The sequence below is a fragment of the Antedon bifida genome, chromosome 3, assembly GCF_963402885.1.
Source record: "Antedon bifida chromosome 3, ecAntBifi1.1, whole genome shotgun sequence".
In the NCBI taxonomy this organism is placed as follows: domain Eukaryota; kingdom Metazoa; phylum Echinodermata; class Crinoidea; order Comatulida; family Antedonidae; genus Antedon; species Antedon bifida.
Genome location: NC_136228.1, coordinates 15,335,503 through 15,363,429, shown reverse-complemented (window position 1 = coordinate 15,363,429; position 27,927 = coordinate 15,335,503). Strand labels below are relative to the sequence as shown.

The 27,927-nt window shown below is 31.2% G+C and overlaps 2 protein-coding genes across 2 annotated transcripts; both read left to right on the top strand.

The window, feature by feature from the left end:
* Positions 1-2,695: 2,695 nt before the first annotated feature.
* Positions 2,696-7,378, top strand: LOC144837136 (uncharacterized). Its single transcript, XM_078692147.1, has 9 exons — positions 2,696-2,806; positions 3,021-3,200; positions 3,743-3,991; positions 4,434-4,619; positions 4,946-5,140; positions 5,355-5,657; positions 5,757-5,828; positions 6,765-6,981; positions 7,287-7,378. Exons 1-9 carry the CDS (start codon positions 2,723-2,725, stop codon positions 7,376-7,378), a joined length of 1,578 nt encoding a protein of 525 aa, XP_078548273.1. The 5' UTR covers positions 2,696-2,722.
* A 733-nt stretch (positions 7,379-8,111) lies between these two features.
* LOC144838536 (uncharacterized) lies at positions 8,112-10,463 on the top strand. The gene is made up of 5 exons (XM_078693937.1): positions 8,112-8,299; positions 8,747-8,791; positions 8,938-9,471; positions 9,646-9,703; positions 10,344-10,463. The coding sequence occupies exons 1-4, from the start codon at positions 8,266-8,268 to the stop codon at positions 9,663-9,665; spliced, it is 633 nt and encodes a 210-aa protein (XP_078550063.1). The 5' UTR covers positions 8,112-8,265; the 3' UTR covers positions 9,666-9,703; positions 10,344-10,463.
* Positions 10,464-27,927: the final 17,464 nt, after the last annotated feature.

The following is a 27,927-nucleotide window of genomic DNA, read 5'->3' as shown; positions in this document are numbered from 1 at the left end:
AATCAACTGTTGTCACGCCGTCTTTAATTGCTGCCTTCTGAAATAGTTTAGGCCTTTATGTTTGTCATAATATATGAATGTTTATGAGTGGAATGGTACAAATAATTACATGGGGTGAAAGATGGAGGACTATATAAAAAAAAATAGAACAACATTTTGATCTTTCAACGAATTAAATTATTTGTTCTACTGCACAAAAATAAAACTTTCATTGTTTGACAACACACCTATCTTTAACAAGAGGCTATGACATTAAAAAGGCAGCACTCTAATTTTAAACAGGGAGTAAAACAATTATAGACAGTGCACACTACAGGTTAATGAAACGTGATCAACAAGAGCGTCAATTGTGTGATTGTTCACTATGTAACAAAAATGAATGCACAAAAATGAAATTGCAGTACTCGCACACATATAGCCACATTGCACTCTTGATGACTTCATTAGGAGAGCAATAGAACATTAGAACATTTATTTTTTACATGTGTTTCCAGGACTTTTTTAGGACAGTTATGAATAAGTAAAAATAAAGTACAACACATATGTAGTTGGTTCTGCATCAGACTATTTAAAGACCCATTCCCTACAATTTTTGACGTTTTGTAAAAATAATGCATATATATTACTTTAAAAACATTAAACTAGGTTATTCCTTGTGTTAGATGTACATTTATGGTAATTTATGATAAAATGAGATATAACATGCACTACCTAAGTAGGTTGCGGTGAATGTCCTCTTGTGGACGGACTTTAGGCCTAGCCTAGCTAGACTTAGTTTTTGTAGGCCTAGTTGGTAAACAGCAGTAACGTACAAACATTGTACGCTAGCTATATACCTAGCCTGACGTCTAGTTGTTGCTACGCACGTGTAGGCTAAAATATAATGAAAATATGCTTATTTTTCAAATTAATATAGATCATCAGAATGCCCGGTGAACCTATTTTTCATTTCATTTTCTGTGTAGTGTATGTATCATATTTATGATTTATTATGAAACAAAGAGAAAGAAAGTTGATTAAGTCATCAGTAATTGCATATTAAATTTACAAAAATTAATTTCGACAATTAAACAATGACATTTTCTTGGGCCGAAGCAACAAACTAATCATTAACATTCTTTTTTAAAATGTTCATATATTAAAGATTTATAAAAAAATATTTAAAGATGTCATTGCGATATGTAATAATCGATCTGCACCAAAGTGGTTCTGCATCAAAGTGGTTCTGCATAGTAAATACACAGAGGAATCTTTCTTCAAATTTAATGTAGTTGTGCATGGCTTGGTGGTCTGCGGACGTGTCTAAAGCATTCACGATACCGAGATCGAGTCTCACCTTTGAAAATGAAACCAAACAAGATTATTTTGTTATTTTCCGTATTATTTGTTAATTTTATTTCTTAGTGTATAAATTATACACCTGATTTATAATGAAATCTATAGAAATTATGCTTTATTATGTAACAAGGGAGGTTTGTGACATATACGGATCTTTGTTTTTATGCAAGAGGCTCGATGTGCAGTGATGATACCGGCTATTGTGCTCGTGCAACCAATATCCTATCTTTCATATATTATAAATAGACCTAATTAAAGATCATGACAAAATCAATATATCTTTTAAAAATCAATTATTATTTAAATCAATGCATATAACTTATAATTTATCATAGTGATGAATTAAATCTAATCATATTTTTAACCATTCAAAGACGAAAAAAGTTATGCACACTGAATAATCACACGTAAAGCCACACGCGTCAAGCGTCAAATCGAAGCGAGTCGCGTGAAGCTTGAAAAAGTTGGACCTTTGCGAACAAAGTGTCGCAATCTTAGTATGTTCGCGTCACGCATAATTTCCGCCATTTCCCGTTCGATCTGGGCGTATAGCTATCTAGCTAGTAGGCATAGGCCTAGAGGTATTAACAAAAAAGCTAGTTAGGCCTAGCCTATGAGTATTTACAAATCTCCAATTCACTTGTATTTTCCAGTACACGTATTACAATATATCCACTGAAAAGGCATTTGGTTTGGTGATTTTTATTTTCAAGTACACCTTTTGTCATAAAAAGACAAGAATACTTGTGAATTATGGGCACAAAATTTACGTTGCTGACACAATATTCATGAACAAATTATTTTCATCTGACTGATGACATCACATATAGTCCTACAATCCTTGTGATTTGATTGGTCAAATTGAAGCAAATTTGCAAGCGAAAGCGAAAAAGTTGCCCATGGAGCAACTCTAGCGAATTCACGCGCGGAGCCTTCGCTAGGTTGAGAATCGAATGACGCCTACAAGTTTGATTTGATGTTCACACTGAAATCGTCCATCACGACAATATTGCGGTTCGATTTGCGTGTAAATTGTTCAGTGTGCAACGACCTTTAATAATATCTAAAAAATTGTAGAGAATAGGACTTTAATCTTACTAAATCTTATTCCTATATAATACATTCACAATATACAACAAAAGTTTTAAACTATTTCAAGTTCATCTACTTTGTGTGTATCAATCTATACAAAGTTGTTACACTGGAAAAAAAAAAATCCAGTAACCTTACTTTTCCTGTATTTGTCATCACTGATTTTCACCACAATATTATCAAAGAATTTTTTTATGAAAGGTCAACGTATAATTTAAAATAATATTTGTTCATATTTTGTCAGAAGGCTTTAATATTAATTAGATTAACAAAATTATTTTTGCAGATCTTCATGACATCACGATCACTTTACATTGTTGTGTTTGATCTCAGTAAACCCTTGGATGATCTTGCTACTTTCATTGATTCCACTGGAGTAAGTATTTCTAGAACATGGCGGCAGTAAGGCATTGTGATTGAAAAATTCTTCTAATTGATAAGAGCATGCATTTTATGCATTAAAAACAGTTTGACTATTTTACAATATTTTATTTCATACCTTCCAAATAAGATGTAATAATGAATGTTTTTAAAAACTAAACATTTTAAGTTTAACTTTGATCAAGTGTTCTTATATATTTTTTTTACAGAAAAAGTGTAAACATCATTGGACCAATCTCCAGTTCATATTATCTTACATCCTGTCAGTTTATTCTCATAGTCGTATTGTGGAAGAAGATAAAGGGAAGGGAGTTCACAAACCAACTATCCTTATTGTGGGTACACATAAGGGTAAGCTTGGTTGGACAAAAAAAAACCAAAATTCTGAGGTAAATACTCAATGCAACCAAGAATACATTGCAGGTCTATAATAAGCAAATGAGGAAATCTGTAGTGTATCAATAATTAATTTGATTACTTAAGTCTAGTCAATTACTAGAGTAAGCCCATGTATCTATCATATCATATCATATCATATCATTTATTTCGCCAATATACAGAACAGTACAAAAAAAAAAAACAATACAAAAGTAAGTCAATGAGGCCGGATAACCTAAAAGTTTTAAATAAAAATAACCGTTGAGAGGCTTTCCACATCGAAATACTTACATAAAATGAATAATACATGGATTCCATTAAAATTGAGATAAAAATATAAAATTCAGAAATGAATTTTTATAAAAAATTGTTAATTTAAAAAGATAGAATTAAGAAAATCTTTAAAATATACATAAATATATATGTTCAGTTTCAAACAGATTGGTAAAATATTTCTTAAGGCTATGCTTAAAACAGTTTATATTAATTAATAGTTGGTCACAGAGATCATAAAGAATTTGTTAATATTAATTTATGAATTTTTTATTATTAGGCAAAAAAGGTATTTGAAAAGCTTCGAAAAGCAATTAAAGAGAAACTGTATGAAGTACATGTGCATAATCATTATTTTACCATCGAAAACAGTAAAGAAACAACAGATGAGAGCTTTAGTGAACTCAAAAAGGTTATTGATGGGTTTATGTCAGATTTAGAAAAGGAGGTTCCTTTAAAGTGGATGCGTTTTCGATGTGGCATAAATCTAAAGAGAGAAAAATACTTTTCTTTGTGTCCTGTTGATGAGGTAAATTTATGTTTTTTCAGAATAAAAATGTATTTAAAATAATGATATCGAAAAAAGTATAAACAAAAGAATCTTCCCATTATTAAAATTATTAGTAAATATAATAATGTTGATTGGTAATATGGCCCTAACGATGTCAGAAAGAATCATGAGCCAGACAACTTGACAACCTACAGTAGTAATATTACATGGAATATTCTCCGCAATGTTGCCATTCTGTAAGAACAATTGTATAAAAAATGTCTATTCCTCAGTGAGAGTAATGCTGTCTTTCAGATCCAACATTTTCAAGTAAATGACAAAAGTAACAGTATTCACGCAAAACTTTTTTATATGGTAATTGTACCTCAAAAGATTTTAAAATTAATAATGTTATAAATATATACCTACCAATGATTTCATATTTTATTTAAATTTGAATAGTAATAATATTTTTCTTTAGCTTAAAATGCTTGCAAGTGAGAATGGTATTGCAGATGAATCAATCCTCCTTAACTTCCTGTATGATCTTGGTGAAATTATTTACATGCCTGACAAGGAATTATTAAGAGATAAAGCAGTGTTAGATCCGATGCAGCTGGTTAAAATTGTTACTGCTTTTGTAACAGTCATTTCACCAAAATCTCCAGTAAGTAGGTTCATAAAAATGTTAATGCAGTGTTCCTTGGGGAAATAATAGGCACATGTGAATTCCAATAGGCACATGTGAATTCCTATAGGCACTGTAGTATCAAAAGCAATATCTGACAGTTACATTATAGTTTAACATTGTGTGGTATATTGTACATATCAGATGTGAAAGTATTTATTTATTTTTATTTTAGTATTTTATAAGTATTTATCTATATTCTTCTAACATTATTCCTGTATCCCCTTCAGATTCTAAATTGTTTGATAACTTAATAAACACAAAATTGTAAGTATGGCTAATTAGTTTTTTTTTTTTTTTTTTAGCTTCCCATGTTTAGGAAAGCTTTTGATAATCTTGACAAGGGCATACTTGAGGAAGACTTGTTGCGAGAATTATGGAAAAAGCGTGAAGTTGACGACGGAAAGAATTTTGAGTTTCTTGTAGCACTGATGATTCAATTAGGTTTCATTTGTGAGAGGACGACGTCCAGCAGACACGATGTGACAAGTACATCTACAGTAGGTTTTGTTCAGTTATATTTTCTAACATATTTTGCATACAAGATTGTGTAAAAAAAATTTGTTGGTGAAATTTTACATCAAATTTCAAAATATTTGTAGGGTTATGACATATTTAGATTAAACTTTCTGCTGAAGATGTTTTAACATGTACAGGTAATGATCTTCATTTTCTTATTAAAAGAAATGGCATTTTACAAATCAACAATTTCAGGGATCTGTTGAAAAGCGGTCATTTTATGTGCCGCTACGCCTTGCTTTCAAGACATCCAGTGAAGTGACACCAGTGCCTGATGATTCACAATCTATCAGTGTCTATTATGACTTTAAGGGATATCTGCCAGATGTATTGTTTCCATACATGATTATTGATTTCCTCAACAAATTTCAAAAGAAAGGAGTTGACCCAATACTCTTGTATAATCATGCTGCACTTTACTTCGACCAAGATCATCATGTGACCTTATCTCTTGTCAAATTTGTGACTACGGACGATGAAAGAAAGTTCTTGTTAAAGGTACTGTATCATATAATTTGTTGTGAATAAGTCATAATTTAATCTAAACATAAACTCAAATTAGATATCAAAACATCACGTTTCTTCTTTTTTTTTCAGGTGACTATTAAAAGAACAAATGCTCCTAATGAAATAAGTAATGAGGAACCCTCTTCTGAAGCATGTAAAGAGGTTTGTTATCATTTCATATATCAGTTTGGAGAACTATATGATTTTTGATAGATATTTTGTTGATATCTAGATTTTTGTAACATGACATAGTTTAAATTTGAGGTTTAATTTTGACTTTGGTGTTTTCAATAATAAAACACAGCCATCTAATCTATAATATTGCTAAAATTAAAATCTACCACTTGTAGAATTAAACTTGATGTGGAATATAATTTTTAATTTTTATTGACTTCAATTAACATTATTAATTAAATATGATTTATTATTGACAATTGGTTTATATAAAATTACATCTTTAAAAACTTAATGATATAATCTTCATATGATATAAATTTAAAGTACAAGCAACTTAAAGTACAGTTGTCAAAACTAGTTGTAATTCATTTTTCACTAAAATAGCTGCCAATCAATAGCATGCCTACACACTATGAATTGTTATTACTTTGAGACCAAATTATAAATTTGCAATTAAAACTTTAAAAATTCAATAAGGTCTTTGGTTAAGGACAAGAACCATATTTTGACAACGTATTAGGGATGTACATATGATTTCAGAACAATTGCGAGATTTATGATATCAGCATGCGCACGCTTGCAAGTGTGCTTAGAAAAATCACTGTTGTTAACATACAAGAGATAGTTACCTGTCATTTCAATTGCTAATTTGATCTGCATTAGGCTAAAATTTACCAAAATGTTTAGTCTGTTATTTGAAGAAACAAAAAATTCAACATTTATATATTTTTTTTACGATTTATTTAAAAAGTGTGTTTACTAGAAATGTTTGTTCTTTGCTGTATATTATAGCCAAATACAAATAAATAATTGTTTTTCCTATACCTGGTAATACCGAGTATGCGCAGTTCAGTTTGTTATATTGGTCAATTGCGGTTAACTGCTTGTTCTTGGAAATCAACATTTAATTTGTATTTTTAGGTTTTGTTAACAATCCAGAAGTCATTTGAACCTTCTAAAGATGGTGGTAGAAGAGGGATTCAATATGAGAGATGCATACTTTGTGATGTATGTAGTGATGGATCAGAAAAGAAGCACATTCAAAATCTTGATGACTTCCAGTACGAGAAATTGACATGCTCCAAAACTGGCATGTCTGTTACGATGGATGTTAAACGTTACAAGCAGCTTTTTGTAGGTAAGAGTAATAACAGACAAGTTTATTTTCATTTATTTATTTGACCAATAAATAACAACAGTGTATAAACAAATAGACTGAGTCAGCAATTGCTAAACAAGATTATGATAACTTCTAGAGTCAGCAGTCCCATCGTCTTAAAATTAAATATATCTATAATAATAATAGTCAAATGACAATGTGTAAATTATCAAAATGATTGACACAGTACTCATATTCAAAACATGATCTCATTATCGCGTCGAGCATAGCTCATCAACGAAAGTTACATATTTTTTAGTTGTATGAAAAAATGTCTCTGGCAGCTTCAGCAACTTCTTTCTTACGGGGCAAATATCATACTGTTAGACCACAGACACCCTCACAATCAGTGGAGACTAACTCATGGCAGTCTTAATAAATATTCTAGGATTGGCATTATTATATCTATACTCTCACAAGAGAATTGTTAGAGGTTAGGAATTGGACTAGAATGTGAGAGGCATGGGTTTGTATACTAGGCAACATGCTTTAGTCTCATTCTATAATCCTTTAGACGGGATATAAAGCTGTTGGTCCTGTGTACATAAATGTAAATGTCTACTATAAAAATCATGGTACACTTTTTAAAAGGCACAAGGACATTGTTCAGATGGATTCATTCATATATGTAATATTTTGAACAATGCATCAATAGATAGAAGTTCTAAAGATTTTCACACCTATAACATTTCTAAAAGCGGGAAACAAAACACACACACACAAAATGTATGTATAGACATAAGGATACAGACAATTTGGAAGGCACAAACACACACACACAAAATGTATGTATACACATCTGAAAGGATACAGACAATTTCCAAAAGTAGTTTAGCTTTTCAATTTTTAGTAATGTAAGTTTTATTTCTATTGAAAGAGTAAGTGCTTATTTTAAGAATAAAATATTTCCGTATATTTTATATACTTTCAGTTGTAGTCTAAAAATAAAAGAAAAAAAACCCCTTTTTTAAACATTTTTGTTTTAAATTGTAGTGAACAAAATTGAACTATACAATCATGACATCTCTCAAACTAACAAAAGCTATGACATTTTAAAAACATTTTTGTTTTATTTCAGAGAACTGGTACAAAGTTATAACAGTGTTTAGTTTTCTAATTGGAGTTTTTGCGGTCTTCATAAATATACTTGATGGACCAGCAAGAATAGCAACTTGCATTGGTGTTTTTGTATTAACTCTGGTTGGATTCTGGTGTCTACATCATCAATTGTCCAAGTCCTGTACTCAGGAAGGTTATAAATCAATGGATGTTAAACGTTACAAGAGGCTATTTGGAGGTAAAAATAATGAGACAAGAAGATTACTTAATTTGTCATATTTTACACAAAAAAAAAACCAATAAGTACAGTAACAACATTACAAAACAAATGAATTATTGATAATCTATATAATCTATTACAACATGCTGCTATTAGCTGTGATATCTTCATTCCTCTTACCAGTAGTAGTACTATCAGAATCATTATTGATAATCTATACATTGTTACAACATGCTGCTGTTAGCTGTGATATCTTCATTCCTCTTACCAGTAGTAGTACTAGTAGAATCATTATTGATAGTCTATACATTGTTACAACATGCTGCTATTAGCTGTGATATCTTCATTCCTCTTCCAGTAGTAGTACTATCACAATCATTATTGATAATCTATACATTGTTACAACATGCTGCTATTAGCTGGGATATCTTGTAAAGCAAATAAACATTTGTATTTTATTTGCAGGCAAAAGTGGACCAAAAGAAATAAAAGGAATTGAAACAGATCAAGGTAATTGATTGAAATATATGTTGAGTGAAAAGTAGAGTGAAGAGAGAAAATAAAAACAATTTAAATATTTCAAACTAGTTTTGATCAAAATTGGGGGAAACAATAATGATCATCGTCAAACTAATTTTCTGTCATTTTATTTGCAGGAAACACAATGGCAGATTCTGAATCTTTGAACAGATTTCGAGACCTTAAATCTGATCTTAATAGATGCTTTGATGGTGAAAGATACCATATGATAAGATTCCTCTTATTTGATGACTTAAGATTAAGTTATGTTACAAATCTAGATTTTATTGGACATGACTTACTCAATGCACTTTACGACAAAGGTGTAATCTCACCAACTAAGGTTAGCATTCTTTTGGAGATTACAAAGCTATCGGAAATCAAGAAAGCTGAAGATATTGTAATACAATATATGAAAGACACCAAAGTTCAGGACAGGTCTGATACAAAGTTGTCATCTTACAGAAAGCGACTGTTTACAGCTATGTTAGATATCCACCCAGATGCATTCCAAAGAATTATTTCACACTATGAATTGAGAAAACATAACTTCTCCAATGTTTGGGATGCAGTTCTCCATCTGGAGATTGAGGCAGAATTAGCAGATGATCCAGACAAAATAAAAAGTTTTGCTCGTCATCTAAGCAAAAAAGCAAGAGACATACTACTTGGTAATGATATGTTAATAACATTACTAACTTTACTCTTATTTAAGAACTGTAATAAAATATATTGTTATTGACTCGTTCATTCTTTAACCAGTTTACATTATAATTTAACCAAAATTAAATTTGGTTAAATTTTAATCATTAAAATTAGTAATGTCATTAACTGATTATTTACAGGCAATAATGAGAAGAAATAAGACAGCATCATCAAGTCACCAATGTGAACCAAGTGAAGGTAAATTATTCATAAATATTATGCAAGATTGGGAGATAAACATAAAAATTACATGATTTTAGTATGATTATTGACAAGATGATAATGACCAAGTAGTAATGAGGATTACTATGAAATTTATGATTTAAAACACAAAGAATATATTATGTAGAATATTAATATAGGAATAAAAAAATAAGAGTGAGTAGTTTTGTTTTATACTATAGTTGTTTCTAAAAGCTGATTATAGATAGGAAATCATTGAATTATAATTATTATGTTATATCATCATATTCAAACAATGATTATGATTATTAAACAATAATTATAAAAATGCTGAATTTGTTACTTAAAATTGGAAATGATTTTGTGTTTTTTCGTGAATTTTTATTCATAAATCTTATCTACTTAATTTATTTCCTGAAATTGGAAATGATTTTGTGGTGTTTCATGAATTATACTGCAATCATATTCAAATAATGATTATGATTTCAACAATGATTATGATGCTAATCTATTGAATTTATTACATTGGAAAATATTGTGGTGTTTTATGAATTTATATTTATTATTCATATTCTTAAAAAAACAATTACAATTTCCACAATAATTATGATAACTGTTATACTAAATTTATTGATACTGTTTTTCATTCGTATAGATCTCTCAGAGGATGATGATGAAGACTTAAGTCACCGACTTAGCCCAATGATGCAATAAACATGGACATTCTATTCATACAAATGTTAGATGGCGTTAAAGTGTTGAAAACTGGTACCAGTACAATCTACCTGTGAACTCTTTTATCTGCCAATTGAGTAGTGATTTGGTTGCAATGTAATGTTAGCGTGTCATACCTCAATGTACAAAAGCATACTGTAGATTCCCTGATATCCCAGGATTAAAACACACTAGTTATTGTCTGTGGTGTTTTCTTTCCAAAAACAAATTGCTGTCCCCTTATAATAGGATTAAATCAACCATTTGGCACTCTCAAACGTGTCCCTTTAATAGGGTTGTCCCCTGATTAGGAGTTGGCTGTAGTGTTGAAACATATATTTCCCCTCGTTTTATGAGAAAGTGTCCCCTGAATAGGGGTGTCCTAAAGAAGGGGTTTACTCCAGTAGTAAAGAGGAGGGGTGTGTCCCCTGAATAGGGGTGTGTCCCCTGAATAGGGGTGTCCTAAAGAAGAGGTTTACTCCAGTAGTAAAGAGGAGGCGTTCTACTGTTGAAAGATTTATTATAAGATTTCAGTGTACTAAACGGTACATGAATGTTAGTAACAAAAATAAGATGACAAAACAAAATAACAATACTGGAATATTACAGAAAATAACAGTAGGCCTACAAGCATGTGGGTATAGAACATTGCTACTGTTCCTGCAGGCATTACATATTGCTATATTTAGAGATAAGTCCATTTTAACTGTTTTTATATTTTGTTGTGCATTTATATTAGAGTCTCTAGGTTGAGATTACAGGCAAATCTTTTATTTTTGATTTATGTAAGTGATATTGTAAATAATATTTCTTCTTCACTTTTTCAATTTGCTGATGATCACACATTATCACGTCCTATTTATAACAATAATGATTGTAAATTGCTTCAAAAGGATTTAGATTTAATTGCTAAATGGGCAAATGTAAACAAACTTCCCTTAAATCCTGTCAAATGCGCCGTAATGCATGTTACAAGATGTAAAGAGATAGTTAACTGGGATTATACCATAGAATCAGACAATATTCCTAAAGTTACAGAATTCAAATTTCTAGGTGTTTATGTAAATAGTTCGTTGTCTTGTCATACACAAGTTAATTATATATGTTGTAAAGCAAGCAGATTGCTTGGTTTCATTTCAAAATGTAGTAAAAATATGTCCTGGTTAGCTATGTTGAACTTATACAAAGCTCTATTACTTCCAGTGGTTACCTACTGTTGTTCAATGTGGGCACCATTTGAGAAATCATATATTAATAGAATAGAAAGTATACAAAGGAAAGCAACAAGGATAATAATGTTTAGAAAGGAAGGTTCCTGGGACACATCTTATTTTCATAGGTTGAAAGTGCTTGAATTATTATCTATTGATGACTTGTTTAAATTACATAGACTTTCATTAGGATTTAAGGTGTTGAAAGGTTACTGTCCCCATTCTTTCAATGAGTATATTAAAACTAGTGAAAGATGTCCGGGTAGGCTTTTACGTTGGAATTCGAAAGGCAATACTTTTCACAATTCTGTATTTGTTTCCTTTCCTAGACTATGGGAGCAAATACCAAATGACATAAAAGATTCACAAACAATTTCAATATTTAAGGCGGCTCTAACAAAACACTATATTTCATGTTATGTATAATTTATTTGTATTTTTCTTGTATATGGTTTTATCTTTAACTGATTGTATTGTATGGAGTGAGTGCAGAATCTGTTTGGGCTTTAGCCTATTCTCATTCCTGGTTATTTTTACATTGATGACCGAATAAATATTATTATTATTATTATTATTAAATCAAACGACAAACATACATTTTTTGAATAAGAATTGAGTTAGGTAAGAAGAATATGTGCTACCTCAGACCTCAATGCCATAAAAGAATAATGGATTAATAAATGAGTTGTAGATTATAATTAGGATGTCTTGAGGAACAAAATATCTCAAATTAAATAATATGCCTATTTTTTTTTCTTACATTTTGAAATAAACTATGAATATTATTTTTCCATGAAAGAAATTTATCAAACAAGCCTTTATCTACTATCCAATTAAGAGATCCAATTTTGTTTAAAATGTTTCTTCTGTTTTGAAAAATAATCCAAAGGTCAAAGTCCACTCTTGATTCCCCTTTTTATTAAAAACAAAAATGTTCCCCTAAAGAAATTCAACCGACAACATTATAGTACAGTACAGTAAATGGACAGAGTTTAAATATTAAAAATAAAGAGGAAAAAACACCTAGGAACTGGAAGTAGTCGGAATGTCTTCCAATTTTTTTTTTTAACTTCAGAGAACCAGTTAATTATATAGTTTGTTAATTTATTTTTTTATATACAGAATTACAAAAACAAAACGAACAAAAACATATGCAAATGAGACCAGGTAAACGGCGGAACAGAATCAGAGCCATATATATATAAAGTCGTAACTATATATATGGCTCTGAACAGAATTAAATCCTTGCACCCTCTAATCCTTACCATACTAGACACAATTGTTGAATCCCACTGTGCTACAAACGCCTCCTTCTCTGTTTCATATTTGATCCGATTGTTAAACAAACAATGCTTAAATCTAAATTAATGTTTGATGAATGAATTGTTTATAGTGTTCAATTTTTTTTTACATTACTAAATTATATTATTATATGAATAAATTTTATAATGTCTATTTGTTGAATGAAATGTTTTATATTTTGATGTTTTTTCACTTTTAATTCAATTTTGTAAATTAAAACTCAATTCAGTATGCTGCTATGTTTTAATGTTATTCATATATTTTTTAATAAATACTAATGAATGAAAAACAATCATATTTGTTTATTTGTAAGGATAGTGTTTTTTTGAAGGGGGAGATTTTAACATCGAGGAGATCATTATATCAAATTGTACGTGCTAGCTATTGTTAAAAATGTATTGTTTATTATAGGAATAATATTATTCATTTCACCAACCCGCCGCCGGAGATCGAGTAATAAAGTTCTTCGATAATAATATTGCAGCGATAAAATGTAGACAATTGTGATTGCGCCCTCTATAAAAAATAAAGTTTATCACCCACACCACACGGTTTATACAAAAGAATGTCAAAAGCAAGAAGTAAGTTTTGTTTCATTATTATCATACCATATCATATACGGAATTCTTTATACTCTATTGTTTTAATAGCAGGTCTTTTTTTGGATCTTATATTCGTATCCTAGGCTATAGGCCCTACCTAGCCTAGCTAGCTAACAAACTGTATGCTAGGCCAGGTCTCTAATAAGGCCTCTAGGCCTACTAGGCCTAGCGCGCCTATAGGCTAGTCTAATCTGGGGGGAACAGACGATCGGGACCACGGACGATCGGGCCCAAGACGACCGTGCCCACATTTTGCGGGCCCGATCGTCTTACCAGTTGGTCCCGATCGTCCAGTATTTTCAGAACCACGTTTGTCCCGATCGTCTTACCAGTTGGTCCGATAGTCTTTTGTGTTATACAAAATAATGTCCCACATTTCATTCCTAGAGCTTAGGTGTCAACATGCTTTTCTTGCGTAAATTAAGATTTTAATTAAAAAGGTTAATTAGATTTTTCTGATTTTATCAAAATTTTCCCCTAATTAACACTACTGCTAGGGATAACGATGTAAAATTAAAAGTTAATATTTTTCAAACAAATTATACATTGCCTGTTAGTATTTTGTATCAATATTATAATAAAGAAAGAATTATGAAAATATGACTTGTAGTTTTCAAAATATAGGGTTTAAAACATCGTCGAAAATGATCGTTTTTAGCCACGAACGATGTAAACAAATTGCGCCCACAGTCGACAATTGTATGAAATAGTCATTTTTCGTAAAAATAATTAAATAAAATCACGGTTTTAAGTAATATAATTTGTATATCAACATTGTAAAATTCAATAAAATATGATATTACTTATTTATTATATAAAAAAAAGTGTTAATTTAACCTCATTCGAAGAATTTCAATGCATTATTTTCACGTGTAATTGGACAGGCCTTAGACCATGTGACTTCACGGCGCTCGCGAGAAAATGATTCCGCTGTGTGTTGATTCGCGTCAACCAAACAAAGGGCGAGAATCCAAAATCGTTCAACCGTGAGACCTGCGGAGCGGTCTAATGCAGAGGTTTGATTGGCTTGCAATGACATCATACCACAAAATGGCGTTTTTGTAGTTGAGCCCCTCGGAATTTTCCAAAAATTATTTTAAAAATGGACAAAACGGATATTTTTCATGGTATATGGGTTGTTACTATGAAATATTCGAATCATAAAGGCCTCATATCGGGATAAAACTGTTTTTTTAGCACTTAAAATTAATATTTTTCTTAGTAACAAGCACATGGTATGTGGAACTATATTAACTTGGTGTAGGAATAAAAAACATTTTGAGGTCATAAGAGGCTCAACTACAAAAATAAGGTTGAAAATGGTAGGTCATTGAGTCTTCCGAGGGTTTCGTAGTAAACAAAAGCTATACGCACTAGGCGATAACGATCTTTTAACCACTCTATTCACATTTTTGGTTGAATGAAATAGAAATAAAAAATACTTGATCTTATAGAATAATAGGTAAATAAATATTTACTCAAAAAGATATTTTCATGAATAATTTATTTTCAGAATAATTACCTAATGAAAAAGTGTTTACCAAAGTAAAAAAACACCGCGTCAATGACATTGCGCGCATAGTAACGTGCGCACTGTTTAATCGTGGTAATGAAAATGGAGTCAGCTCTCGGTATCCCTACTACTGCTGGTTTTAAGAATTTCTTACCAAATAATCTCGATTTATGAATAAATTAAATGTGATTGATTTTAATTGTTATTATTGTGTTGTATGTATTCCCGTATTTAATTTTTGCTCTATACAGTGTGATATAACTTGACTTCTCTCTCGCGACAAAATTAGTAGCACATGCGTGAAACCTGATTCGGTAATACATATTTTTCTGACTTCAAATCGAATAATGATTTTTTAAAATTTTCCGAGAATGTTTTGGGCCCGATCGTCTTATTCATTGGGCCCGATCGTCTGGGCCGGATCGTCTCTGGTCCCGATCGTCTTTCACTCTTGATGGGCCCGATCTGGGCACGATCGTCTCACGATTTGGGCCCGATCGTCTTGAAGTGGGCCCGATCGTCTGATAACCGTCTAATTTAGGCTTAGCCATCTACGTACTACACTACTAGGCCTAGAGGGACGCTAGTTCCGTTTCGCACCTGTCTTTTATTTCGACTCCAAATGTGTTAAGAAACTTTATCCTGAATACCACACCTTAGAATTAGACCTCATAAGTACTTTTAGTTTTACGATGGAGAATCACAGAAAAAGTAACAAATAAATACTTTAAATTGATGAATTTACAGACGTGTTTCTTGCACACGGTTTGTGAATTTCGCATACTACATGTTCAATATTGACGTTTCTATGGAGTGCCAAAAGAGCAACTATAATAGAGGGCTAAAAAGGCAGTGGAATGCGCATATTTAATGCATCTATTGGTGAAAATTACGTTCAATTTAAATATATTTTGAAAATGTTAATACAACTAAAATGTTACTGTTGATACTGTACATGGTTTTCGACAAATCTACAAATTCATCATCATAAGATGTACTGTAGGTTATATACCTCAATGATCTAAATAATATCCCTCTTTATAGTCCTGGGCATAGACCAATTAGATGCTGATTTAGGGTCGTTTAATGTTCTTTGAAAACAGCACATTATCGGCAGTAACATGTAACAACATTTTTATTGACAAAAAAATTGTGAATTAAAACGTGTATTTCATAAATAGATGCATTAAAAGTAGACGCATTCCACTGAATTTTTAACCCTCTATTGTTGCTCTTTTGGCGCTCCATAGAAATGAAAAAAATGAACTTTGTGTATGCGAAATTCGCGAACGGTGTGCAAGAAACACGTCTGTACAATCGTCAATTTAAAGGATTTATTTGTTACTTTTTATGTGATTCTTCTTCATACAAGTACTTATGAGGCCCCAATTCTAAGGTGTGGTATTCAAAATAAGTTTGGAGTCGAAATAAAACAGCTAGGGCCAGGCCTGGCCTAGGCGATCGGGGAGCCCAATAATGTTGTAAGACGATTGGGACAAGAGACGATCGGGCACAAAATAAAAATGTAGGGTCTCACAACTAAATGACAACTCAAACAAATTTTTGTGCTCCCGCAGCCATTTTGCAGAGATGACCAGCTGAGAAAAAAAACGGAGAATATATCACAAGAATGAGTAATCTGCAATTTTTGCATTAGAAATTTGTAACAGAGCGTGGATGCCCACCCTCATGAGAGCGGATTTATACAGACTAAAGAAGACTTGATTTGACAGATATTATGTCATTTTAAATAGAATTATGGTAATACAGTAGAACCTTCATTTTACGTACGGACGGTACACGTGAGACCAAAAGACATACGTAAAACATGGGATTCGTAAAATCCAGGTTGACCTTAAATTGACCCCAAATACGTAGATTATAGCTAAAAAGGCTGCCATGTTTGCCTACAGTACTTTACTGCACAGCATGCAGGTGGTCACTAGCTAGGCCTTGCCTAGACTAATCTACGCCAGGCTAGCAGGCCTAGCAAGATGTGAGGCCTAACTAGAAAAGTACAGTATATACAGGCTGTGCGATGTTTAAATAAAGTGTTATAAATAAAATATCAATGTTCTTGTATTTTCAATAAAAACAACACTGCTTTAGGTGGAATGCACATGTGTAGCTTGTCTCTCACACAGCAGAGTTCCTCACACAGCCATGGCTTTGTGCTTGTTTTTAAATTGCGCCCTCAATGTAAGAAAATGATGATGTCATCGGTCATTTTAAGCGTACATAAAATTCAGGGAACGTAAAACAGAGGTTCTACTGTATATTTAAATTTGATTTCTTTTAATTTAATTTATATTGTTAAATGTTTATGTCTCGTCATATTGTATTTTTGTGAGGGTCCCTAATGGTCAGCTTCGGCTGGATGGACCACCCTCCTAAAATATTGTTGAAATAAAAATAAATAAATAAAACATTTTATAAAACATATTTAATAACAAACTATGGGTACATTCACTTCTACAAAAAATTATTAAATTAGTTCACAAAGAAAGACCGAACCACAACAACAAACACCTACCCAGCGTTACTCAGCATGGTCTATTCTTTGCTGCGTAATAATCTATGCCCGGTAAGTAATTTATTTATGATATAAATGTTACATTTGATTAATATTTATTTTTTCTACTAGAAACAAGTTAAATAGATATATTATTAAACTATCCTTCGTGAAAACAAGTCAACAACAATCTATCTGCTATGCCATGCTTTTGATCATTTTGAACTAGGGTTAGGTAGTGGCATTGTTAACCCACTCACTATAATTCATCCTATTCATTATCACTTTGGTAATAGAAGTGTACAATGACAGAGTATTGAATAAGTTCATTTTATTATCACTCTGTGTAACACTAAATATAACCAAAATGGTAATAGTACAGAGAGTTATAAACTGCTGTGTGTTCTATTTATTATCTTTGTTTAACATTAGAATACAATGTTAATATTAAATCTATGGTTTAAGATTATCTGATAACAAATTGTATAACAGGAACTCAATAAACAAACAAATCATTAATAACAATTTCTACCCAAGTGTTATAATGAACTTTTTATGATATAAACTGTCCAACCAGAGCAATATGTACAAAAAATATATTTAGATTATAAAGATACTAAATGTTTGCTGAAGTCTTATGACTGTGTATATCTATCAGAGGTCCCTGTAGCCCAAAAGAAGATTAACCAAAAATAAAATTTCAAATATGTCCAATTTTGACAAATATAGTGACCCATGAAACCCAAAGAAGAGAGCTTATCAACCAGATCTAACATGGGATACCACATAAGACTAAATTAAGGTATTGTGAATACCTGTTTTAACGCCCACTTAGTGTGTGAGGACTTGTATCAGAATGGATGACACAATTGCAGCAAATGCATAAAATGTCATCCAAACCAATTAATGATATGACTGGAAACCTACTTAAACAAATTAATTTGAAAAAATAAAAGTTACAGAGTTATTTGGCTAAAAAATATAATTGTTTATAAACTAGAAATCTAGCTAGTCAACAGAAAAGTAAAAGATTATGTCTCTTTTAGAATACAGTGTGTGGCGACACCACCAGATACCACCAGATACAAACTAGAGCAATAAATCCTACCACCAGAGAGCAGCCACCTGTTTGGAATTGATTATTAAGGGTGTACTGGTTGCTGTTTGCGTGTAGCCTAGCGTTTCAAGTCGAGTCGTAAAGCGCGTCAGCGGTAACGCAATTTTCACCAGTCAGTTCAACTCGTCGAAACAAAATAAAGGTCAGAGCGATGGTTCCCAAACTTTATTCCAACGTGTAAACTATAAAGGAATACAATAAACATTCTAAATAATAAAATGCAATAAATCCAGCAATATCATCAATAAATCATTCGATCAACGTTATCATTATTAGTTGAAATGCCTAATTGAACCTACTTTACTTTAAACCTTATAATAGCCTCAAAGATTAGGTGAGGTTTAAATCAATATATATAAAATCTCTAATCTACAATTATAATACTGAAACTACAAGTAACTAAAGTTAAACTAGAATTTAATTCGTCACTTTGACGAATTATAGGTGATCATTTTTATCATTTTACTGAAATTAATTTTTTTAAACATGCACGTACGTTAACATACGATCGGAAAATGTTGATGTATGCCATCCTATTATATGCTTATAGTGCTGAGTTGTGCCTATATGCCATATACTATGTACAGTATATACTGTATATCTATATACAGTGTACAAGCATAGGTGAAATTACGGGACACACATGTTCTAATTTTTTGGCATGATGACGTTATCAAACTAAACTTTAAGATGACAATTTCGAAAGATAATTAATTGAGCAAAAAAATATAAGATTTGGAAAAAAATTTGGCACGTAGAAGCGCTGTGCGCGCTCTTTGAATTGTGTATAACTTTGACGAAAAATATGAAAAAACTACTTTTTCACTTCAACTGGCCATATGTTAACGTCACAACATCCGATAGGCTTAATTTTTATATGAATTAATATCTACATTTCATCAGCTTTCATAATAAATTATAATCATCAAAGTAACCTTCAATTCTGAAGAGCTGTAAGATATTCAAATTTACTGCGAAGGTGAAATTACACGGCCTACGTTATTCAAGTTTTTACGCGTGATGACGTCATTAAAATGAAGATAGTGTCAACTCATGATAAAGATAATTAATTAAGCAAGCACATACTGAAAGTTGTGCGAAATTCGAGCACACATAACCAAGATGCGCTCTGTTGAATGTGATAATCTACACAAAAAGATAACAAATCCTAATTTTTAAATTCAAGTGGCCATTTGATGACGTCAAAACATTTTGTACGTAAAATGTGTACATGAATTCATATCTACAACTCAATGGCTTCCAGAATAAGTTAAAAAAATCGGGGGTCATCTTGCATTCTGAAGAATTATTTTCATTTTAAAAAAGACCTATTTTTCACCATTTTCAGAACTTTTGTAAAATAAATGTGCGCATTTTGTCATTTTTAACGTGCTCGTATAGCGTTATTTTAAGTCGGAACTGACTCAAATTTGGTGAATGTGCTAAGGATGGTGAGTAGAATGAGATTTGTAAAAAAAATTCATATTTTTTACGCTTTTTAAGTATCGCGCGCGCAAAAACGCATTTTTGCGCAGTAATTTTTTGAAACACGCAAATGGCCTAATTCATGCTCTAAATTGATCAAAACTTAATTTTGAGCGTTTTAAATTTTTAACGCGCGATATCACGCGCATGAACCTACGTGCGCGTGCGTTTTTATTTGCTAATATTTTTACCCTTGATCTGAAGTTTACGTGTAGTGAATTTCATTAATATGTGATAATGAATTATGGAGATATGATTGATAATGTGATTTCGCAAAATGGCGTATAAATGTCGTCACGGATGAGTGATCACGCTGGAAAGCTTATTAGGATTAAGTTGTATTATTTGAAAGATATTCTGAAATTTTTGTAATCATTGACATTAAACTTTTTGAGATAATTGTTACACAAAATAGTGTACAGAAACAATAAAAAGAAAAAAAATAATAAAAAAAAAAATAATAATAAAGATTTTATACAATAACAATAGGTGATCATTTTATTCTAAATGATCACCTAATAAAGATTTGATACAATAACAATAGGTGATCATTTTATTCTAAATGATCACCTAACTAGAATTTAATTCGTCACTTTGACGAATTATAGGTGATCATTTTTATCATTTTATTGACATTAATAATTTTAAACATGCACGTAAGTTAACATACGATCGGAAAATGTTGAAAATGTTCTCCGACGTTAATCGGTTATTTTGTAATCGCTTTTTGACTAAAGTGGCTAAAGATACGGTACCGTATTCTAAGTTCGGTTTACTGAAGGTACGGTAAAATTACATTACGTCATAATCAGCCAATGGGTGATGGTACGTGTGGGACGTTATCGTATAAGGACTTTGGATTTTTTTTCAAATCGCGTCTGTAGAGAATGCCTATTGGCGGCGCCAGCAAACATTGTATAGCGCCGCTATACAATCTTTGGCGCCAGGCTGCATGGTTAAGCGTGCGCTGATGAGGGTTTTATCTTTATTCCAAATGGCCTATTTAGGCCTATATTTTTTATTGAACTTTGTTTACAGATGGTGACCTTAAACAACAAGCAAATGGCTAACATTACAATCACACAATGCCTGATTGGCGCGCCATAGAAATCGGTTGTGGCCGAAACTGTCTGTGGCCGAAACGGTCATATGCCCTCTAGAGGGCGTAGCTAGGCTATATATTTCTATCGAAACAACAGGCCTGAGAAAGGACATGCAAAACAGCGTTAGTCTGAACTGGTGGGATGTAACGATGTACTTGTAACTCTGTATAAATCTCCCCCATAAAATAATAAAAATCAAATGTTGAACAAATGTTGATCGTCGTCGATCGCGCAATAAACAGCATGCATTGTGAATGAAGGTTGCCATACTCTAGAGGTCAAAGTGTGGTCAATAATCGCTATTTGTGTTGCAGATCAAAACTGCTCCGCAATAATCGGTTAAAAAAAGAAATAATCGATTAAAACACGTAATGGATTGAGTGTTTTTAATCGGTTATTTTATTTTGCGCCGTTTCTGCTGCCCAGAAATACTTGATTAAAAAATAAACGGTTAATAATCGATTTTTTCTGCTCAGAAACAAAATTGAAACAGCAGAAACAGGCCTTTAAGAAGGATGTTGAAACTTTACTACAAACACTGGATTGAAAGTGGAATTGTAATTGTTAATGATATTGTTAGTGATAATATTTTGTTATCTGCTGAAATGTTATTAAAGTGTAAATCAAATGGTCTTATTGAATTTCTGAATATCCTCTAAGCTATACCAATGTTATAGAAACAAATGATTAAAGATGCAGTTATTTTAAATATTGAAATAAGAAAGGAATTAAGGTACGAATATATTAAAAGAAAAACAATTGACCTTAGTTTGTAAAAGAAATCTTTATTACATTAAGACAAAAAGAAAAGATAAGGCCTGATTGACATCTAAACCGGGTTTTAAATTTCGGTTCCAGTGTCATCAGTGTATGTGGTCATTTTGACACACTCAATTGTAGGGCCATTGCTGCGAGTCGTAATATGTACTGTTATTGGCAGCTCTTGAATGTTGCCCTCGATTTCCGACAGCTCGTTGACGGTAATAACATATTCTGTGTCTTCGGAGGTGACAAGCAGGTCATATGGACGTAGAAATCTATAAATTAAATGATACAATACATTACATATTTACGAACATTATGGATCATTTGATCGATATAAAGGAAGGTTTCTGTAAATTGAATTATGAAGGTTTTTTTAACAATTGTCAATAAAACTGAATTGTGTTTCCTGTATGAATGTAGGAAAGCATGTAAAAAAAACTAATAATACAGTAAATCAAATCAGTTTGATTTTGAAATAAACAATATGCATAATGATTACATTGATATATAAAAAGTATTATTAGATATTGTTCTTAGGTTATTTTGAAGGAATTGAATAATTATCAAATATTATTACATTTGCTTAATATTAGCCTAATGTAATTCATTTGACAATATAATTTTAATTGAACTTAGGGGCTGGGATTATACTTGTAAGTTGTTCTTATTTCCATTCATTTATTGACATAGGAGAAAATTTGTAAATAAAACTTTTTATGCATAAATTTAACTAATTGGCTATTTAACAAATTTATATTATATGGAAAGGTTTATTATATACACATTTTGTTATGCATGTATGCACTGTGGATAAGGTGTATTATGAGCCCCCAAGTTAGCAGGAAGATTAGTTAAGCAAGTGGTGATATATTTTTGCTATAACCAAACTCGTCCTTAGTACAGTACACATCTAGTTGCTTTTACCATTGGCAGTTGCATCCAATGTGAGAATTGTTGTAGGCTTTATATAAAATTGTAAATTAATGTGGACATTAGTTTGCTTAATACAGTAGAACCTATGTTTGACGTTCTGTGATTTTACGTTCCGTGAATTTTACTTACGCTTAAAATGACTGGTGACGTCATCATTTCTAAGTATTTGGGGGTCAATTTAAAAGGGGGTCAACCTGGATTTTACGAATCCCATGTTTCATGTACGCATTTCGGACCGTATGTAAAATGAAGGTTGTACTGTATAAAATTTTTGAATACTTACTCTTCACTTGTAATTGCAGTCAGTTGGCCTACAATTTCCCGTTTTTCTTCGATGTACTATAAATAAATATTGTATAAATCAATTAACATTTTGAGTTTAGAAATTGATAGTTATCTGCCATTTGGTGGATAAATATTCCGATCTGTTTAAAACAAAGGATTTTTCTTTGCTTGTGTTATTGTTGTGTTTTGTGTATCTTTTAAACGTGTACACTGGAACATTTTGTAAGTTTGTCAACATCAACATTTGCGTAAAATTTTGCATTTTTAAAGTGAGATGAGAGATTTGATATATTTCAATGATTGATTGTAATAATAATATTAAATAATTATATGGACCAAAAGTTGTTATTAATTGACAGTTGGTGGGCATTTAATTCATATCTGGATGTTTATGACATCAAAATAACAAACAGTTGTTATGCATTTAATATTAAATTGAATATAAAATAACAAAGACTATTTGGTTGAGGTTTTTTTTTGTTTGTATAAATTTGTGCTGGTGTAATATTTGTATATTTTGCATTGGAATTGAAGATTAGAGAAATTAATTGCATTGTCATGCATGGTTGTTGACAACTGAAAAACATTTTTGAAGGGAAATAAATAAATGTTGTGTATGTAGGTTGTATATTTCATTTTTGCGTACCTTGAGTGACATTGATGTTGTCGATTCTATTTTCTTGATATTTTGATATTCTGTAATGATAACGCCAGTTATCTCAACTCTCAGATCTGGCACCAGTTCGAGATCTGCATGCTCGCCCCATAGGGTAAGCTCAACATCATTGTTGGCATCATCTGTAATTCTAATATTTCTGAGGCGTCTGTTGTTGGTGCCGACAATTCGGACTTCCCCTACCTATAAAAGTATTAAAAAATATAGGAAACACATGACTGTATATGGAATACGAAAAGAAGAAATCTGTCATTTTAAAGTATTTTTGCAAAGGTATTTTTTTGGTATTTTAAATCAGGTATCAGTACAGAAAGAAATTACTGCCATTTTTTCCAATACTCTTGGTTTTGTATATAAAACATGATGTTCCATCCTTGATTATTTGTGTTATTTTTTATCATTAATATTTGTTGAACGAATAATTCCAATATACAAGTTAGAGAATAAGGTAAGTAGTAAAATAAAAATTTAATAATCATTTTACATACCTCTGTTATCGTGCCTTGCACAGAGGCCCTCTTTTTAGTTGGGCTTGTGGGGATATCTGCAATAGGAATTATTGGAGGACGTCTGTACTCCCAGATCAAAGCCTCAGGTAACTCGAATTTTGGTCCCCTGAAGAAAAACTAAATGAAAGAAAAAATGATTGGCAATTATTGTATATTAATTAAGTAATTGATTTACGTGAACTTGTAGTTGAAAGAGATTCAAAATAGAAAATATCATACAAGACAAGATATTGAACGTTTCAGAATTATCCAGACCCTTTTTATGTTTTATATACTTATTTTGATTTACAAACATAACAAATAAATTAGAATAAATTAGATTTTTTAAATTATTGTAAATGTTATGAAGACTGAACATTGTGGGTGAAAGGTCGATAATAATTATAAGGACCAAAATAGTAACAACAATGATGTGGTTGGTTATCAAGATGAAATTGTAAAAAACAATGACGTATGGTGGAGATTTAAAAAACAATAGTGTTTTTTGGTCAGTACAGAATACAGTAATGGTAAATATTGTTTAAGTATAATGTGCTGTCATGGAAAAAAAAACACTTTTGTAGCTTGTGATATTGACGGAATGATAAATCTTGTGGTGCATTCAGACTTCCAAAATTATAACTACAAATATAGAATTCTAAAATTAAACTAACAGTCAATTGCAAGCGTGTGTTTACATTATAACTGAACTGCAATTGCAACATTAAGTGAATAAACCCATTCATAACAATGGTGTTTAATAGAGAGGCACGGGAAGTTGTAACAAGGTTGTTTATAATGTTGTAATCAGGGAGTCGTAAAATACACAACCCTGGTTGTAATACTTTGTGGTTGCTATTTTTAATTGGTACTTTTTATTTTATTAACATTTTAATTTATTTGGTCATAAAATATATTGTTGTGTACCATTTGAATGACATTATAAATGCATTCCTTATTACTAGCAAAACCCAAACCCTAAACATACATAGGCAGATAATTGGGTTTGGGTGCACCCCTAATGTGGTAGAAATATATTTGGCGTAGAGACATGGGTTTATTATAAAGTTTGTTATTTTTATGTAGTTTTAGTGATTTTTTTCATGACAAAGTAGTTCAGAAAAGTTAAAAAAATTAAATGTTTTGTTCAAAACTTTGCTTTATGCAGCTAGCCGAGTGGGGATATGACCGGTTGGGCCGCCGACAAGTTGAGCCGCCGGTAATTTCTATGAAACGCCCAGTGCGTCTTTTACGACATTTCGCGTAGTGATTAGAATGGTGTCTTATAGTACATTAAGTTCATGGTCTTAGGTTTATTGTGTCATGAAAATAAATAATTTATAATTACATACTACAAGTTTACATACAAAATTTTTGGCTAAAAACGATCATTTCGGTGATGTTTTAGGCCTTATATTTTGGAATGTATAAGTCAGAATTTCATATACCGTGATATATATATATATACATAAACTTTTGAATATACATTGTTATCCCTAATAAAAACGAGCACCGAGTGATGATTTTTTCATGACGGGGTCCGCAAATTGAGAATTTAAAAAAGAGGGTGATGTGCTACTATCAAAGAACCAAAGAACTACTACTACAGAAAGTGGCATCAGGAATGGAATCGATTACAGTTACAATTAGAGTAGTTGTTTTCGTCCACAGAAATACAGAGGTTGGATCAAAATAATGTGAGATGAGATTAAATTGATGTGAAATACTAGCCTAATGACAATGGAACAAATTTTAAAATTATTTTAACTATAAATGAATGCGAATTTTGTGTAACGAACACACAGAAAAAAATTCATATATTTCTGCGTAATTTCAAAATCAAAATGAATGGAAATTGTAAACATCATCTTACCTTTGTATTTGCTGTTAACGACACCTTTTTGTTGACGCGGTCAAGCACAATGCTGTCTTTGATTGCAAAGAACATATCAGTTGGCATCGCTCTGATTTTTGCTGATATCGCCATCCGATTGAAATCATTGACGAAACATTGATACAATGTGGTGTTGTCCTCTTGTATTACTATATAGCTCTTTAGGAATTGCCTGCTTCCATTGCCTTGCCCCACTTTCCTGGGCTCAAATGGATCTACTAAATAACAGTTTAATGATTTGCAAGATGTGCGTTTACTCGAACTTGCACCAGCCATAGTTGATAGTCAAATGAAGGATATGAAGACAATTGGCTTGGGCCGCATAATCAGATGGAAGGGTTAATGTTACTTCAAACCAGGGTTGTTATTACTACTATTATTATAATAGTATAACAACTCCCTGTTCAAACGTTATAATTAGGATACCGCTTCCGCGGTGGTACTTTGGCGGTGCGTCGACAAGATAAACAAATTTCATAAACATTAGCTAGGGAGAGATTTTTAATCTTTTATTTTTACTGTAACATACACAAAAAGGCATACATTTAAACAAAGATACTTTAAAATAAAACAGATATAAATAGTATTTATAAACAATTAACGAAAATTGCTGAGGTATTGTTGGGTCGTCCATGGGAAATCAATAATGTGTATATATATATTATTTATTTACAGTTAGCAGTGGTAATTATAATTGGATCATTGTAGATTGATAACTTGATACCAGCATGTGTGTAGTGATTGTGCTTTGGAGGCGTGTAATTTGGAAACATCGATCTTGATTGGCTAATTGTTGTCATTTGCCATTGTCATTTTTTGTAGTTTCTGAATAAGGTGTTTGATGGTGATTTGTTTAATCACTATAATACTATGGTTTAATTATTGGTCTTTTTTTTGTTTCTGGTGATGTATACTGTATTTAAAATTAACGGTAAATCTTGAAAACTCTGATTATTTTATTAATGACCCGAAGTTAAATTTTCTTTATGATATTAATTGTTTGTTCATTATTGTAGGCCTACATGAGATTAAATACTGATACTGTTTAGTTGACATCGGTTGTACACATTAGATGAGATGTCATGTGATGATAAAGTTTTTGTAAATAATATTTTGAATATTTATTTATTTTAATAGGCCTAGAAAGAAAGTAAAAAAGTTAAAAAAAACACTCATTAAAACATTTAAAAAAATTGCATTTCATTATGTAATCATTGAAAGTGAAACATTTCATAATACAAAATATATTCATTATTTAGGAAAAACTATATATACCCGAAAATTCAATAATAAATAATTATAAATGACACTTTCAAAAAAGAAATATTAAATATGAAATCCAAAATCAGTTGCACGTACGTAATAATGTGATGTAATGAAATAAAAGAAGAATGGCAATATTACGCTTTAGCTTATAATATAGCAGAAATAACACTTTGTAGAAGTATTGAAAATTGATTATGGAATTTTTAATATGTACAAAATAACCAAAAACAGCTGAAATATTGCAGTATCACCGTAGAATATATTTAATAATTGTCCGAGACTAATAATATTGATTAATTTTAATTAATATTTATAATATTTAATATTGCACACAATATTGTGATTTAATGAAATTAAAGGAAAAGTAAAATAT